Consider the following 18,007-nt stretch of genomic DNA (forward strand, 5'->3'; position numbering starts at 1 on the left):
TGGGACGGCAAGGGGCGGAGTCAAGTGCGGTCCTCTCGGGGACTTGGAGTTAAGGGGATTCTGAGCTACCCAGTGGGAGCGCTCGGTGGGCTCAAGGACGTTCGCACACGGAACGCTCCGTCCCAGTCACCGGGGCCAGTGGGAGTACAGTCTGCCTCCGCGACCGCATCTCGTCCCGCGCGCCCCTCTCGGGCGTCGGCGCTCCGGCGTCCTGGCTGCCGACGCTGTGGCCTGGCTGCTCCTCTGGGCGGCTGGGCTGGTCGGCAGGCTCACCGCGGACATCAGCGACGCCCCCTTCAGCTCGGGTAAGGGCCCGAGGCTGAGGGAGTGCGCGCGGAGCGTGGGCGCGGTTGGGGAGCACCCGCGGTGTTACGGGGACCGGGGCCGGGAGGAGGTTAGCAACGAAGGCCGCGTGCGCCCCTGCCCTCCCCGTGATCTTTGCGCGGTGTTCCATCCCGGACATCGGAGCCGGGCTTTGTCCTTCCGAGGCGGACTGGCCACACTGTGGCAAAAGTACTAAACAAGGCCAGCCACGAAGCGTCTTGGGATGCTTATGGTACCCCCGAAGCTGCTTTTTGCAGGCTGAGAGGCCAGGGAACCCTTCGAGTCCCGGGATATGTGAGAATGCCCAAACAGCGTGTAAAGGAGAAGGGGTGAGGTAGTGTGACGCGTGACAGACTTCTCAGGGAGAAGCAACACAAACACACACACACACACACACACACACGGAGGGGGAGAGAGAGAGAGAGAGAGAGAGAGAGAGAGAGAGAGAGAGAGAGAGACAGCACGCTCACCCAGAAAGGTAACCTTTGTACCAGTATCCAATTTGATGAACCAGTGAATTTTTTATTGGCGTTACCAGTGGAAATGTGGGCGAGGAGTTACAAGGAGCAGGGATAATGCAAAAGAAGCTACTTCACTAGAAAGCCCACCCCAACATGGGTGACACCCCCACCCCGAAACTGCAACCCTGGAGCTCACTAAGCAGCTTGCAGGCAGCTCCACAGCCCCAGCAGCTGGTTTTTCCCCCTATCTCTTTGTGCAGTTTGCCCCCAGCAACTCTTGACTCCCTTTCATAGGGTTGGTAGGGACCCTCAAGAATCTTCCAAGTTTTACTCTCCTGGCTTCACGTGCTTTCTTCAAGTTCCTGCGGAACAGGTTTATTGCAGTGATTCACACTCCCTTACTGTCCTTCCCACACATTTCTACTCAAAGTTTTATAGCAAGGTATCTGACAACTGAATATTTAATGCCTTTTTTCCTTTTTGTTTTTTGTTTCTTATTTTTTTATTTTTGACACAGGGTCTCACCATTCTTGAATTTTTACCCATTGAGTAATAGTTTTAATATCCAAAATATGCATGGAATCAGTTTATGAAGACTTCTGTTTACCCCGCGTTTGTAAATGAACTCTGAATCCTTCAGGTGCCTCTCCTTTTCTTGCCTTTTTTTCCCTTTAACTCTCCGAACATCTTCACAAAGCATGAGTGTACAATCTTCCAAGATGTGTAGGCATGGACCAGGGAATACAGAAGGTGCTGTTATGTCTCTGATGAGGTTTGGTGAGCTAGGAGAATGGATAACCTCAGAGAAGGACTCTCACTCAAACACAGAGCTGTTAAGTGGTGGACTAGGATCTGAAACCAGACATTCTCAACCTCCAAGATAGGTTTATATGTAATAGATTTATGTGGAGCTCAAACTGCTTAATTTAAAATTTTTATCTTTCCATTAGATGATTAGATTTTTCTAACAAGTAAAGCTTTTTCTAGTAGTTATTTTCTAATTATTTGATAGTTCTCTTAATGTGCTTATTTTCATTTTTAATGTCTTGATCTTTATAGGTATAAGGGCCACTTGTTCTGAAATCATTTTGAGGCAAGAATTCTTGAAAGATGGTTTCCATAGGTAAGTTGTCCACTGATTTCTAGTTATATTCAAATACTGGCTCATAATTTACAGCAAGAAATTGATAGTTGAAATATGGATAAACTGAAAAATTGTTTTCATTTTTGTTTGTTTTGAGACAAGATCTCATAAAGTTCAGGCTAGCCTCCAATTTGCTATGTAGTTTGGGATAACCTCGAACTCCTAATCCTCCTGCTCATTCAAGTACTGGGATTACAGGTTTGTGCCACCAAACCTGACTTATTATTATTGTTATTATTTTCTTTCTTTTTCTTATTTTTGTTTTTGTTTTTGCTTTTTTGAGACAGGGTTTCACTGTGTACCCTGGCTGTCCAGGAACTCACTCTGTAGACCAGGCTGACCTCAAAACTCAGAGATCTGCCTGCCTCTTCTTCCAAGTGCTGGGCTTAAAGGCGTCCGCCACTACCGCCTGTCTTTTTCTTTCTTGAGACAAAGTATTGCTGTATAGACCATGTTGGCTTGGAGCTTAAAATAATCTTTCTGACTCAGCCTTTCAATTTGGTGAAACTATAGGTGTATACCATGATTCCTGACTGACTTTGTTTTTATTTTTGTTATCAATTATCTTTTCTTTAAAAAAAAAAAGCCATTTCTCAGCATTCTGTTTATGATTAAGTGTACTTTGCATGTTATTTTCTTTTTGTAGAATTTTGCTCCCGATAGCTAATTCCAGACTTTTCTCTTCTGGCTTATTCTTGTCTTTGTTGTTCTCTATATTGTATGAACTTTTGTTTTGATACCTTTGTTTCCAGTGACTGACTGTACAGTAACATGCCTTGGTGTGGTTTTGTCTGTGTTTTCCCTGCCTGAGGGTTGCTAAGTTTCTTGGACTTAGGAATCATAGTTCTCATGAAATCTGAACAGTTTGGGGCCATATGTCTCTGTTCCCTGCCCTGTCTTTCCCGGGCACCACTGAAGCGGTTCCTAGATTGTGTGCTTTATTTTGAGTTCACTGCTTCAGTTCCTTCTTCCCTGCCAGTCTTTTTTTTGTTTGTTTATTTTTCTCCTTTTTATGCTCCAGTTTTCCTTGTTTTCTGTGGCTTCCTCCAAGCCATTGATCTTTTATTAGTCAATGTTTAATTGCTTCTAATCATACATTTAGAAATTTTATTTTATGTAATTTGAAGTTAAAATTTAAAATTTTTGTTAAATTTATTCATTTTATTTTATGATATTTTGCCTGCATGTATGTTTGTGTGTGTGTTATTAAAATTTAAAATTTTTGTTAAATTTATTCATTTTATTTTATGATATTTTGCCTGCATGTATGTTTGTGTGTGTGTGTACCACATGCATGCTTGGTGCCCAAGGAGGTCAGAAGATGGCATTGGATCCCCTGGAACTGAAGTTACAGATGGTTGTAAACCACCATGTAGGTGCTAGGAATCAAACCTGGGTCCTCTGCAGGAGCAACCAGTGCTGTTAATCCCTGAACCATCTCTCCTGTCCCATATAAAGACTTTTAATGTCCACCTGCTATTCCCATTTCTTTTTTAACAGCATAAAGAAAAGACATTTGTTTAGGCCCCTTATTCTGGAGGTGCGAGGCTCAACTATGTCTTAAGTTAGGGTTTCTGGTGCTATGATCAAACACTTGAATCAAAAGCACCATGGGGAGGAAAAGGTTTGATTCGATCTTACAACTCTCAGGTTCCACTCCATCACTGAGGAACTGAAGCAGAGCCCATAGAGGAATGCTGCTTACTGACTTGCTCCACATGGCTTGCTCAGTTTGCCATCTTGACCAGCTGCCCAAGGGTGGCACCACCCACAGTGGGCTGGGCCCTCCCACATCAGACCTCAGTTAAAGCCATCTGATGTAGGCATGGTCTCAGCTGAAGTTCCCTCCCCCATAGACCCTGACTTATGTTGACAAAAACAAAACAAAACCCTAACCAGCCTCAGAGGCCGTACCTGGTAGTGGTTTTCTTGCTGATCAAATCAAAGGGTAGCTCAGTGCATCAATTACATGACAAGACAGAAAGCAGCTTTGGTAGTTGTAGACTTTGTTTTTCTTCCTTTAAAGACTGTTGGGCTCTTCCTCCTGTTAGTAAAGGTTTTAATTTATCATCCTGATCCTATAAGCTTTTTGTTTAGTTATAAAATTACAGTGCTCTTCGCTTCAGGGCTAATCTGTCTAAGACTTTACCCTGTTGGGGTCTGCTGTGAATGTTTCTGTTTTACGTTTTGATGTTAGAACTAGAATGCTTTCTGATCGTGAATGAAAGTTTGGAATGTTTTACTTTTCAGCTCCTTAGTCACTCCCCCCCCCCCCCCGTTCTTCTTGACTTCTTAATTACACTTACCTTAGCTTTCAGCAAAAGCAAGGAATTTCTAGTTGGATTTTTAAAAAAAAAAAAAAAAAAAAAAAAAAACTTTTTTGGTTTTTTGAGACAGGGCTTCTCTGTGTAACAGCTCTGACTGCTCTGTAACTTGCTCTGTAGACCAGGCTGGCCTCAAACTCATGAGCTCTGTCCACCTCTGCCTCCCAAGTGCTGGGATTAAAGGCATATGCCACCACTGCCCAGCTTTTTTTTTTAACTTTAAAAAAAAAATTATTTATTTATCCTTCTCTCATAGCATATAGCCCAACGGCAGTCCCCCTCTCCCCTTTATTTTTAATATAAGCTCCTTCCTTTCTGGAGTTTCTTATGTGGCTTCCCAGCCACTACCGTCTCTAGCCACCCATCTTGTTATTTCCTTAAGCAGAAGCCACAATGTGTCCTTGGATCTCCTCTTCACTATAGTCCAGAATTTGCCTCTGAACAGAAAGCTGGGTAGGTGTGTGTACCTGTGGTATGTGTAAGTGAATGCATGTATGTGTACCTGTGATATCTGTAAGTGAATGCTGGTGTATGTACTTGTGGTATCTATCTGTAAGTGAATGCAGGTGTGTGTACCTGTGGTATGTGTAAGTCAATGCAGGTGTGTGTACCTGTGTTATGTGTTAAGTGAATGCATGTGTGTGTACCTGTGGTGTGTGAGTGAATGCAGGTGTGTGTACCTGTAATATGTGTAAGTGAATGCAGGTGTGTGTACCTGTGACATGTGTACATGAATGCAAGTGTGTGTGCCTGTGGGTATGTGTATGTGAGTGCAGTTGTGTGTGTGTACCTGTGGGCATGTGTGTGCCTGTGGGTATGTGTCTGTGAGTGTAGTTGTGTGTAAGTGTGCACCTGTGGGCATGTGTGTGCCTGTGGGTCTGTGTATGTGAGTACAGTTGTGTGTGTGTACCTGTGGGTGTGTATACCTGTGGGCATGTGTGTACCTGCGGGTATGTGTGTACCTGTGGGTATGTATGTGTGAGTGCAGCTACCTAAAGAGAGATATCTGATTCCTTGGGTCTGGAGTTACAGACTGGTGTAAACCACCTGGCATGGGTACTGGAAACTGAACTTAGGTCCTGTGCAAGAGCAGCACTCTCTTAACGGAACCATCTGCAGACCTAAGCTAATTTTTGTAGATGTTTATGACGTCATCGCTCCTTTTCTTTGTCAATAGCCAGTGTCGGTACTACTGTTGAAAAGACCCCGCTTTCCTGTCAAATAATATTAGTTCTTTTCTTGGAATATTAACATGTGTGTGACTTTTGGATTTTCTTTCTGTTGATCTTCATCTGTTTTTATATTAATGCTGTGCTATGGCTCATGGTAGGAATTATGAGACATCCAATGGGTGATCTCTTGTGGTGTAAATATTTCACTTGACATGATAATCTACTCTTTTTTTGTTTTGTTTTGTTTTTGTTTGTTTTGTTTTTTCGAGACAGGGTTTCTCTGTGGTTTTGGAGCCTGTCCTGGAACTAGCTCTTGTAGACCAGGCTGGTCTCGAACTCACAGAGATCTGCCTGCCTCTGCCTCCCAAGTGCTGGGATTAAAGGCGTGCGCCACCACCGCCCAGCGATAATCTACTCTTGGAAAATGAATTTGAAATGTAGTGTCCGTGCTATAATGGATGTTATGTTAATCTATCTTATTTAATAACTGAGTGAAGAGATTTACTTTAAATGTCCTTGTCTTACAGAGACCTTTTAATAAAAGTGAAATTTGGAGAAAGCATTGAGGACTTACAGACTTGCCGGCTCTTGATTAAACATCACATCCCAGCAGGACTTTTTGTGGATCCCTATGAGTTGGCTTCATTACGAGAGAGAAACGTAACAGAGGTACAGCTATTGGGGAATTTTTTTTTTTTGGTTTTTTCGAGACAGGGTTTCTCTGTGGTTTTGGAGCCTGTCCTGGAACTCGCTCTTGTAGACCAGGCTGTTCTTGAACTTACAGAGATCTGCTTGCCTCTGCCTCCCGAGTGCTGGGATTAAAGGCGTGCACCACCACTGCCTGGCTCCTATTGGGGAATTTTTAAAGAGAAATTAATATAGGCATGCAATGATTTGGATTAAGGCAAAATGTTAGGTAAGACAACATTGTGGTTTAAATTTTGTTGAAGTTTTTTTTTTTTTTTTTTTTGGTTTTTTTCGAGACAGGGTTTCTCTGTGGTTTTGGAGCCTGTCCTGGAACTAGCTCTTGTAGACCAGGCTGGTCTCGAACTCACAGAGATCCACCTACTTCTGCCTCCCAAGTGCTGGGATTAAAGGCGTGCGCCACCACCGCCCGGCTTTGTTGAAGTTTTTAAAGGTCCTTTTTTTTGCAATAGCATAGGTGTGTTCTTCAACAAATGAATGACATTTGTCAGGACTAAGCCACCTAACCTGAAGTATCTGAATGCTTTTCAGCAGTATAGTTCATAGTTTAGTGACTAAGAAAGTTAATGTGTATTTGTGTATGTCTCTGCATCTAAGATTAAGGATTAATAAATAGTGCTTAGCTTTGTTAATAGGAAAGACATATTGGCTTTTTGTTTTTCTTTTTAGTGTGTATGTGTGCTAGCATTTGTGCATACACCTGTACACACACATGTGAAGGCCACAGGTTGACACAGGATGTGTTCCTCTGTCTCTCCATCTTACTTTTGTTGTGGTGGTTGTTTTCAAGATAGGGTTTTTCTGTAGCTTTGAAGCCTGTCCTGGAACAAGCTCTGTAAACCAGACTGCCTCGAGCTCACAGTGATTCACTTGCCTCTGCCTCCTGAGTGCTGGGATTAAAGGCGTGCTCCCAGCATAATACATATTTCTAAGGGAAATAAAAAAGAGTAAATTAAAGAAAAGTAAAAATAAACTCTCACAATTAGTGGGTTGCTACTTAAGATACTTAAGAAAAAATTCATAGCACTAAATGACTATATAAGAAAGAAGATCTCAAATAAATAATTATGGGTCTAAACCTGGCAGTGGTGGCTCACACTGTTAATCCCAGCACTTGGGAGAGAGAGGCAGGTGGATCTCTGTGAGTTCGAGGTCATCCTGGTCTACAAAGTGAGTTCCAGGACAGCCAAGGCTGCTACACAGAGAAGCCCTGTCTCGAGAAACAAACAAGCAAAACATTAGTAATAACTCAGAAGCTCACGAGTTAGCTAGGCTTGCATAGCAGTGTCCCAAATAAGTTGGAAAACAAGGACTGACACCTGAGGCTGTCCTGTTGATATATAAATTTGCACATGGATGTTATTTGAGAGTGTGTTACACAAGCACGTGTATACTCACACGCAGACAAAAAGGACCCCAGCTTTCTAAGTGCTGGGATTATAGGTGTGTGCCACCATGTCTGGCTTAGGATTATTTTGAAATAGTTCTAACACATTTAATTTTTGTTTGCTTTTGTTTTTTAAGACAGGGTCTCACTATGTATCCCTGGCAGGCCCGGGACTCACAATGTAGACCAGGCTAGCCTTGAACTCATACAAATTCACCTGTTTCTACCTCCAGGTGCTGGAATTAAAGGCTTGTGCCACCATGTGCTCTTAGTACTTTTTAAAAAAGACATAATTTTTATTTTAATTTTAGTTGTGTATACATATGTGTGTGTGTGTTGTGTGGACATGTGCTTGTATGTGTGGATGCCTGTGGAGACCAGAAGAGGAATTAGATCTCCTGGAGCTGGAGTTACAGGCGGTTATGAGCTGACCGACGTGGGCACTGTAAACCAAACTCAGGTCCACCGTAAGAGCTCTTCATCACTCACTGAGCCGTCTGTCTCTCCAGCCCCTATTTTATTTAGTGTTGTATGCCAGTGTGCATGCCGTGGCACACATACAGATCTGAGGACAGCTTTTTTTAAAAGATTTGTTTATATTTTTATTATTTATATTTACATGTATGTCTGTGTGAGTGTTTGTGCACATGGGTGTCCACAGAGTCAAGAAGAGGATGTCAGATCTTTTGGAACTAGGGTTCCCAGGTGTTTTTGAGCTATCCAACGTACTTTCCATTGCTGGTCTAGAAGACAGAGAAGCATGTAGTCCTAACCACTGAGCCATCGCTTTAGCCTGCTGGAAAACCTCTGGGCAGCAGCTCTCTCCTTCCAGTGTGTATTCCAGAGTTTAAAGTCATGTGCTCAGACTTGCATGGCAAGTCCTTCTGTCTATGGAGCATCCCCCAGAGCTTTGCTGGTTGGGAATGATGTAAGTATAGTATAGTTTTAGCCCTTGGGTAGGGCAAGGCAGGAGATTTGCAATTTTGTGACCAGCTTGAGCTGCAGAGTAAGGTCAAAACCAGCCTTAGCTACACAGTGAGACAGTGTGTCTGTGTGTGTATGTGTGTGCACGCAATTTGTTTGAGGTTGGTTAGTGTTGTTCAGTGGTAGATCCCTTGCCTAGAGTGTATAAAGTCCTAGTTTTGAGCCCCAGCACCACAAAAATAAAATTGTTTTTCACATTTCCATTGTATACCCACTCTAGAAAGTTGTTGACCTTTGCCTGGCTTCCTGCCTGCGGTGCTCTGGCTTACTCACTACCATTTACCTCACCGAAGAACAGGAAATGGCCAGGATGATACCAGTCATTTCAACCTAACACAAGTTAAACGGTTTTGTCATAGTTGTTCCCCCGTTTGCTTTTATTATTTGTGGATCATATCCTGTGTTTTCTACATGCAAGTGAGGATGGAAACGGAGTGGAAATGGCCTGTAACAGGAATACACTTGATGCTTCTGCCTATGTGTACAGCAGTCTTCAGTTTTACCTTTGTCTTTTTTTATTTTTCTTCATTAGTATTTTCTTGATTAATATTTGTTTTCTCTTCCACAGGCAGTGATGCTATCAGAAAGTTTTAATATAGAAGCTCCCAACTATTTGTCCAAAGAATCTGCAGTCCTCATTTATGCACGACAAGATGCACAGTGCATCGACTGTTTCCAGGCCTCTTTGCCTGTGCACTATCGCTATCACCGGCCCCATAGGAAGGATGGAGACACCCTGATTGTGATCAACAACCCAGACTTACTGATGTACTGTGACCAAGGTGAGGGGTAGAATTAAGACTAAAGGTGTGGTGGTGGGCCTTAGTCAAGGACAGAATGACAAACACGTCTTCCTTTATTAACTTGTAGTGAATTGTTGTGAGATGGATACCTTTGAGTTCCACCTAGGCCAGAAAATACAACTACAGGCCTGAAGACGGCTTGGAAGGTGAAGGTTCTTATTGCTAGGCCTGACCAGCTGTATGCATAATGAAGGAGAGCCCAACTCCTGCAAGTTCTCTTACCTCCACGTTTGTGCTAGGTGCACACGTACACACACACACACACACACACACACACACACTGGCTGTAATAAAGCATTTTAAAGGAGAAACAGGACTTTTCCACCTGCTCTCAGAGCTATCCCATGTGTTGTGTCCCTATCATAACGTCCTCTTTCCTTTCTAAGACTAGCTCATTTTACTGACTTCACCAGTCACTTCCGCTTTTATTTTACGATTTTTAACACTCTATGTATATTTGGATGTCTGTTTGTGGGTATGTGAACCTGGGAGTACAGTGCCTGAGAGGCCAGAAGCAGGTGTCCAATCTCCTAGAGCTGAGTTAAAGGTAGTTGTGCTTCACCCACTGTGCATGCTGGGAACCAACACAGGTTCCATGGAAGAGCAAGAAGTGCTCTTAACCTCTGAGCCTTACCCTCATCCCTGACCCTCAGTTCCTTAATGGACATGAATCTTTTGGGGGGCATTTCGAGACAGGGTTTCTTTGTGTATCCTTGACTGTCCTAAAATTCACTGTGTAGACCAGGCTGGCTTCAATCTCAAGAGGTTCACCTGCCGCTTCCTCTCGAGTGCTAGGATTAAAGGTGTGCCACCACCACCTGTCTGTGAGCATGAGGCTTAAATACTTTAATTTTAGTCTTGTCCATAACAATAACAACAAAAAATGTTATTTCTATTAAATTTCTTTAGTTTTGCTATTTCTCTCCTGTCTCTCTCTTTTCCTTAAGATTCTTTTAGAAGGCCCATTGATCTGAAGGTTTCTTTTTTACGTTTTGGGCCTTTCTATTTGCACTCATGTAAAACACTTATTTCCTGGGATTGACTACATGTAGTCAGAGATTGCTCATTTGTTTCCCGGCCTCCCAGACCTGAAGTAATCACACAGAAACTGTATTAATTACAACACTGCTTGGCCAACAGCTTATTCCTGGCTAACTCTTATGTCTTAAATTAACCCATTTCTATTAATCTGTGTATTGCCATGTGCTTGTAGCCTACCAGTAAGCTTCCATCCGGCTTCTGTCTCCTGCGGCAGCCCATGGCTTCTCTCTGACTCCGCCTACTCTCTTTCTACATCTCTGTTTAGATTTTCCACTGGGCTTTACTCTGTTAAGCCATTGGCCAAAAGAAACTTCTTTATTAATGAATGTCAATAAAACATATTCACAGCATACAGAGGGGAATCCCACATCACCTCCCCTTTTCTGTTTAAATTTAACATAGTAAAATTACATATAACAAAATAGGTATCAAACAAGAATTACAGCTACAATATTTATATCTATTTTATCTTTTATCATAACTAAGGAAAACTATAAATATGACTATCTGTTCTTCAACTCCATCAAAGACTTCAGAAGGATATAATAGTACCTAAGTAAACAGGAAGTGCATTGTAAGCAACTTCCAAAACTGTAAGATTGACAGAGACATCTCGTTGCCTGAACAGTCACCCAAAGTTCTTCTGTAACGTTGGAGTATCCATTTTCAGTCTACAGTCCCATAGTATCTGGCAGACTTTTCCCTGAAGCAGGAAATTTCAAAGACAGTCCCACCTATATTGGCAGTTTGTCAGTCACTTTTTTCTGTGTCCTGCAGAGTGTCTGGCAGACTCTTTCATGAAGTGGGAACCCTGAAGGACTGTCTCACCTTCTTTAGGCAGCTTCAGCAGTCATTTTTCTGTGGATTCTGCAAGTCCAGTTCATATAGCATAACATCAAGCAGTCCTGGCGAGAGCAGTTTCTTTCCGAAATGGCTAACAAACTCCATAAGGAGCCTCTTTGATGCTCATCTTCCTCTTGAAGTAATTGATACTGCCAGGAGCAGATGTGTCTCATTGTCATGAAAAGTCCTAAGTTATTAAAACATTTTAAGTGCCATGTTCTGTTAGTCTTTGAAAGATTTGAAGAATATCTATCTGAAATATATCTCTATTATCTAGGAAACCTAACTAACATGACTACAAGCTTAATTATTATAGATGATTATCTATTAACCTACATTTCTTAATTATACATTACATTTTTAAATGAGCTGCACAAACAATACCTTAATCAAGGGCAGAAATATATATATATATATATATATATATATATATATATATATAACAAAATTGACTTTAAATTTGTATCAATAAACCAAGATCCATATGAATGCAATTCATCTCTATGTCATATCCCCCTTTAAATGTAAACAAACATTTATAAACATAGTTCTCTCCAAACTTCTTACTGCTTCTTGTTGGGCGAAGTAATTTTAGGGGTTTACAGAGACCTTTCAGGGGATCTTAGTCCATCAAACCACATTAGTCTGGAAGGAATCCACAGGTTCTCATTTTCTGTGGAAACAAAAGCAGAACCTCTTTTCCCAAGCAATATATCCTTAGACCCAAATTTTGAAGTCAAGATACCTTTAAAATATATATGTTGGTTTAGCTTAGCAGCCCGTACAATGAAATAAATGTCTCTCATTTACAGTCAAAAAATTCAAAGAAAACTCAATAATATACATAATCCAGACTCTATGTATATTCCATCTTTACATGGCTTATTGTTTTTACTCTATTACTTTTTCTACAAGTTTAATATTTATTTTATCTTTACTCCTTTAACCTATGACTGTCTGTACTCTTATAACTGTCTATACTCTTTCTCTTCTCTCTCTCAAGCTTATGTACATTTATCCAACACTTTGACCCGTTCAGAGGTCTTTTTCATCTGAATCTGTTTTTATTGTATATCTGTAATCCCTCTCTGACCAGGACTGCTTCTTAACACGCTAAGTGGTGTGGCTAGGACTAAGGCTGCTTTGCCTTTTGGCTCCACCCAGTCCAACGTGGCAGAGGCATGTTCACTTCCTCTGCAAGCCATGCACATTACAGCAGGTCTATTTTGTGCCATTAAGCAGTTTGTAACATGCTGCTCACAAATCCCATTCAAGTGCTTGGCCTCCTGAAGAGCCAGAGTTTGTACTGGCAGTGTTAACCAGGAACTGCCGTTACTTATGCTGAGTCAATAAGCCTTTTCTTAAAGGAACCGTGGCACCCCTGCTCCCTGTCAGCATCTGGGAAAAAAAAAATGCAACAAGCTGCACTAAACTCTGTTCTTTTCTGTCTAGAATATCTTTTCAAGCTCCCTCAGGTTTTATGTGAATGTAGTTGCCCTACGTTGGGCACCAGTCCAGACATATGATCAATTTCATTCATGTTTGGTTCCTTTGGCAAGACCATAGGTAATACTAAGTTCTTTTATTAGTAGGCATGTAATATCTGGCCATTTCTCTTTTCAGGGGAAGGGAATGAGATAGGATCTTCCTGTGTAAGCCACTCTTGCCTTAAACTTCCTTTATTGCCCCATACTCCTGAGTGGTGGGATTGCTATACTCTGAGGATGTCTCCTTTTTATAGTGATCTACCTCCCCTTTGCTGCTTTCTGTTTTGCTTTTAGGTATATATATATATATATATATATATATATATATATATATTTTTTTTTTTTTTTTTGTTTTTTTTTTTTTTGTTTTTTTTTTTTTTGTTTTTCGAGACAGGGTTTCTCTGTGGTTTTGGAGCCTGTCCTGGAACTAGCTCTGTAGACCAGGCTGGTCTCGAACTCACAGAGATCCACCTGCCTCTGCCTCCCAAGTGCTGGGATTAAAGGCGTGCGCCACCACCGCCCGGCGCTTTTAGGTATATTTTATATATAAGTATTTGCCTGCATGTATGTATAAGTACCACATACATACCTATGGATGCATGTGAGCCACGTTATAGGTGTTGGGAACTGGACCTAGGTCCTCTGTAAGAAGAGAAAATGCTCTTAACAAAGAGACCAGTCCCTGCTTTCTTACAAAGCTGACGGTGTTGTTACTAATAGACAGCAGAGAGGGATTTTTAATCTTACATTGTCGCTGTTCAGCCTTTCCTGACAGGAATGTTAAAGGCTTTTCCACTCTGTCCGCTTTCTTTATCCAGTCGTGTTTTCTGCTCCTGTTCAAGATGCCATTGCTTGTCCTATCTAAGCTCTGAAGAAGTGTTTCTCCTGAGAGAACACACAGGATTCTGATAGTTTGTTTTGATCTGAGTGCTTTGTGTTGATGTTTGATATGGAAATTTATCAGGCTGTGTACCGAAAATGTGTTCATTTTTCTGAACATAATTTATATCCTTTAGAACAGGTTTTTGAAGTAATGATGTCTTTTTTTAAGTAGTACTTCAAAAAAAGTCACATTATATTTTAATGGCATCTGTTAACAAAACATATTTCACTAATGCAGTTACCATTGCAATTTCATGTTTCTTAGGTATCCACATAAGAAAGAACACCAGCATACAAGCATGTGATGATGGATGGGTATGGGCTGGCCTTCTGTATATGTGTTGCTTTTATTGGTCTATGAATAAAACTGTTTTGGCCAATGGCTTAGCAGAGTACGGCCAGGAAATCTGAACACACACACACACACAGAGAGAGAGAGAGAGAGAGAGAGAGAGAGAGAGAGAGAGAGAGAGAGAGAAGGTGGAGTCAAGGAGATGCCATGTAGCTGCAAGGGAGAAAGACACCAGAAAACCTTACCTGTAGGCCACAGCCTTGTGACAATACACAGATTAATAGAAATGGGTTAGTTTAAGCTGTAAGAGCTAGCCAGGAATACACCTAAACTATTGGCCAGACAGTGTTGTAATTAACATAGTTTCTGTGTGATTATTTGAGTCTAGGCAATCAGGAAATAAAGTGCAGTCTCCATCTACAGGTGGGTCCAAGCCATCTATATACACGTGTGTAGAGATGTCTGAATTCTCATATCCCAGCATGAACGGTTCCTGATGAAGTGCAAGGCAAGCTGTAGCCTTGAATCCAAAGATGAGGTTTCTGATGTCTTGTTTCTACCCCTTTTTTCAGAGTTCCCTGTTTTGAAATGCTGGGGTCAGTCAGAAGTAGCAGCTCCTTGTGCTTTGAAAAGTGAGGAGATGTGCCGGTGGAAGAGCATGCAGTATAAATCAGTAAGAAGCTTTATGCTGCTTTTAAATAGCACTGTCTCACTTCAGTCTCTGCTGTGTTGAAAGGTTAGCATGCTGTATTCTCATACAGAGCACCTGTGTTGTTTTAAGATTCTTTGCTACTGATGATCACAGTGAGTAAAGTCAGTGTCATTTGAATTGGGAGCTGGTGGGGAGTGAGTCCCATGCCTCATTGGTCAGAGTATACATGTTACTGGGATACTTTGTAAAGGTGTGAAGAAAAACTGCACATGCATTCAGTTTTCCTTCAGCAGGAAGGCCATCCTCCACTACATAGTGATTCGGGGCCAGTCTATGCTGTGTGAAACCCTGCTTCAAACTAAAATAACACAAAACCATAAAGGAATATACCATTTTTTAGGAATGAAGGATCCAGAATGTAGGTTAGTGGAAGAGTGCTTGCCTCTCAAGTGGAAGACCTTGGGTTCGAACCCCAACATAGAAAAATTAAAAATTTAAATGAAAGTATGATATAATATGTGTGTATTCCTAGTACTCAGGAGGTTAAAGCATAAGGAATATGAGTCCCAGGCCAGCCTTGATGACATAGGGAATTTGAGGTTAGATCCTTCTTTCTTTCTCTCTTTTTAATTTTGTGTGTGTATGTGTATATGTAGAGGTCAGAGTACACTTTTAGGAGTTAGTTCTCTCCTCCTATCTTTTTTTTTTTTTTTTTGTCGTCCTTGGACAGGGTTTTTCTGTATAGCCTTAGCTGTCCTGGAACTTGCTCCTGATGGAGGAAGGTCATTGGTTAAATAATAAAGAAACTGCTTGGCCCTCATAGGTTAGAACATAGGTGGGTGGAGTAAACAGAACAGAATGCTGGGAGGAAGAGGAAGTGAGCTCAGATGCAGGGCAGCTCCTCTCAGAGCAGACGCGATGCAGCCAGCCGCCAGGTCAGACATGCTGAATCTTTCCCAGTAAGACTAGTGCTACACAGATTATTAGAGATGGGTTGATTGGGATATGAGAATTAGCCAGTAAGGGCTAGAGCTAATGGGCCAAACAGTGTTTAAAAGAATACAGTTTGTGTGTCGTTATTTTGGGGCATAAGCTAGCCAGGCTTCCAGGAGCTGGGGCGGCAGGAACACAGCCCACAGCTCCTACAACATGCTCCATAGACCAGGCTGACCTTGAACTCAGATCCTCATGCCTCTGCCTCCTAAGTGCTGGTTAAAGATATGTGCTACTGTGACTTGGCATAGCTACCACTGCACAACAAGGGTTCCTTTCACTGTGGGTTTGGGAAATCAGACCTAAGACATCAGACTTGGATAGCAGGTGAGTGCTTTTACCCACTGAACTATCTTGTCAGCCCAAGACCCTGTCTCTTAAGAAAAGGTAGTTAGAATTAATACAAACTTTTGAGTTAGAGAATCAAAGAAATAGTGCAATCACCCTAAGATGTACATTTAAGTGACTCTAATTTTTCTTTTTCTGTCTTTTTGAGACAGGTTTTCTCTGTGTACCCTGGCTGTCCTGGAATTTGTTCTATAGATCAGGCTGGCTTCAAATTCAAGAGATCTGCCTGTCTCTGCCTCCTAAGTTTTGGGATTAAAGACATGGGTCGCCACACCTGGCTAAGAAAAGAAAACTTTTAAGAATAAAAAAATAGTCTTTTAAAAAAGAAAACAAAGATGGGTGGTGGTGGCGCATGCCTTTAATCCCAGCACTTAGGAGACAGAGGCAGGCGAATCTCTTGAGTTCGAAGTCAGCCTGGTCTGCAGAGCCAGTTCTAGGATAGCTAGGGCTGTTACACAGAGAAACCCTGTCTTGAAAGGCAAAAAAACAAAACAAAACAACAACAACAAAAAAAAACCAAAACAACTTTATGCAATGTATATTGATAATATCTATCAACCATTACTTCTCCTAGTGCCACACACCCTCCCAAGTTCATGTCCTCTTTTTTAAAAGTATGTATAACCTAATGAATCTGGTCAGTGCTGTCCATGTACACATGGGTGTGTGGCCATCCACAGGGGCATGAGCAGCCTGCTAGTGACATGTTCCCAAAGGAGACTAACTCTTCCTCCCTTAGCAGCCATCAACTGCTGTAGCTCCTCCCCACTAGCTGTGGAGCCTCAGAGGCCCCGCCCCCAACCGAGCTGGAGTTTTGATTGACTTGATCTTACACATGTCTTGTGCATGTAACTCCAGCTTCTGTGAGCCCATACAGACAACAGCCATGTCATGCCCAGAAGTACACATTTCACAGATGCCTTCCATACCTTCTGGCTCTTCCATTCTTTCTGCCCCTCTTGTGAGAAGTTCTAGCCTTGGTTGGTAGGAGCTTGATGCAGATGAGCACCTAGAGTTATTAAATGCCTCTGATTTTCTCTTTCCCTCTCTCCACAGATCCGTAAGAATTTGACCCTACAAGTCCCAGTGGGACTGATGATCCATACGTCTTTAGTGTGTTCTGTGACTCTGCTCATTACCATCTTGTGCTCTTCTTTGATCCTTGTAGCTGTTTTCAAATATGGCCATTTTTCCCTGTGAGTTTTATACAGTTAGATGTTTTCTATGAACCTAATAAATGGGACCGATTCACTTGTGACAAGGCATGTAAACTGGCTATTTTGTCTTCCTTATGGTTAAAATTTCATTTCCAGGCAGAGCTCTGTCAATTCATGGGTAGCCTGGTCTACATTGTAAGAACCTGTCCAGTAAAACAAACAACAAAAAATTATGTGTCCCAGAGGAAATTTTGGGTCATTGCCAGCTAAGTTTAGTGTTCTGTTCTATAACCCTCAAGTACTATTGGGTAGTCTGGTAGAGGACACTTCTTTATGTTAGATTAATACTTAGAAGTGCTGTCTTCATCTGGTATAGAATGAGTAGAATGAGTTCTTTGTTAAATTATTTACTTGCATTGGTGTTTTGTCTATGTGTATGTCTGTGTGAGGTGTTGATTCCAGAGGAACAGAAGTGCAGACAATTGTTAACAGATATCTGTGTGCTGGGAACAAACCTGAGTCCTCAGGAAGAGCAGACAGTGCGATTAACCCCTGAGCCATCTCTCCAGGCCCCTAAGCCTATGTTTTACAAGCATTAACTGTGGGATTAATAATGTGACATTGAAATGGGATTAGCTTTTCTTTTTTCCTTTTTTATTTTTTGGAGTGTGAATATGACATTTATTGAATTTATCTGCTAGAGTGGAAATAATGTCTACAAACATCCAAATGTTTGTTACTGTACTTCTACAACACAATTAAAGTCCAAGTGTTTTTTGCCGAATAGTGGTGACACATTCCTTTAGTCTCAGCACTCCAGAGGCAGAGAGGTGGGTGAATCTCTGTGAATTTGAAGATAGCCAGGACTACACAAAGAAACTCTTGACTGGGGCAGAAAAACCCTAGTGGTTTTTAAAAAGTAAATTCAGTCAAAACTCATTTGTGATGACGTAAACAAATGCAGACAGATTATAAAAATATATATTTTGTGTATTTGTTTAGTGTGCT

General features: G+C 41.7%; 1 protein-coding gene across 1 annotated transcript; it reads left to right on the forward strand.

Annotated features, from left to right (window-relative positions):
* Window positions 1–64: 64 nt before the first annotated feature.
* Pigx (phosphatidylinositol glycan anchor biosynthesis class X) lies at window positions 65–17,762 on the forward strand (the record flags this gene model as incomplete). Its single annotated transcript, XM_057764904.1, has 6 exons — window positions 65–305; window positions 1,845–1,908; window positions 5,953–6,094; window positions 9,070–9,283; window positions 14,422–14,522; window positions 16,899–17,762. Coding segments are annotated over 6 exons (906 nt in total), but the record flags the coding sequence as incomplete, so codon positions are not given.
* Between the last annotated feature and the right edge of the window lie 245 nt (window positions 17,763–18,007).

The sequence above is a fragment of the Chionomys nivalis genome, chromosome 3 (genome assembly GCF_950005125.1).
Source record: "Chionomys nivalis chromosome 3, mChiNiv1.1, whole genome shotgun sequence".
Taxonomy (NCBI): Eukaryota; Metazoa; Chordata; class Mammalia; order Rodentia; family Cricetidae; genus Chionomys; species Chionomys nivalis.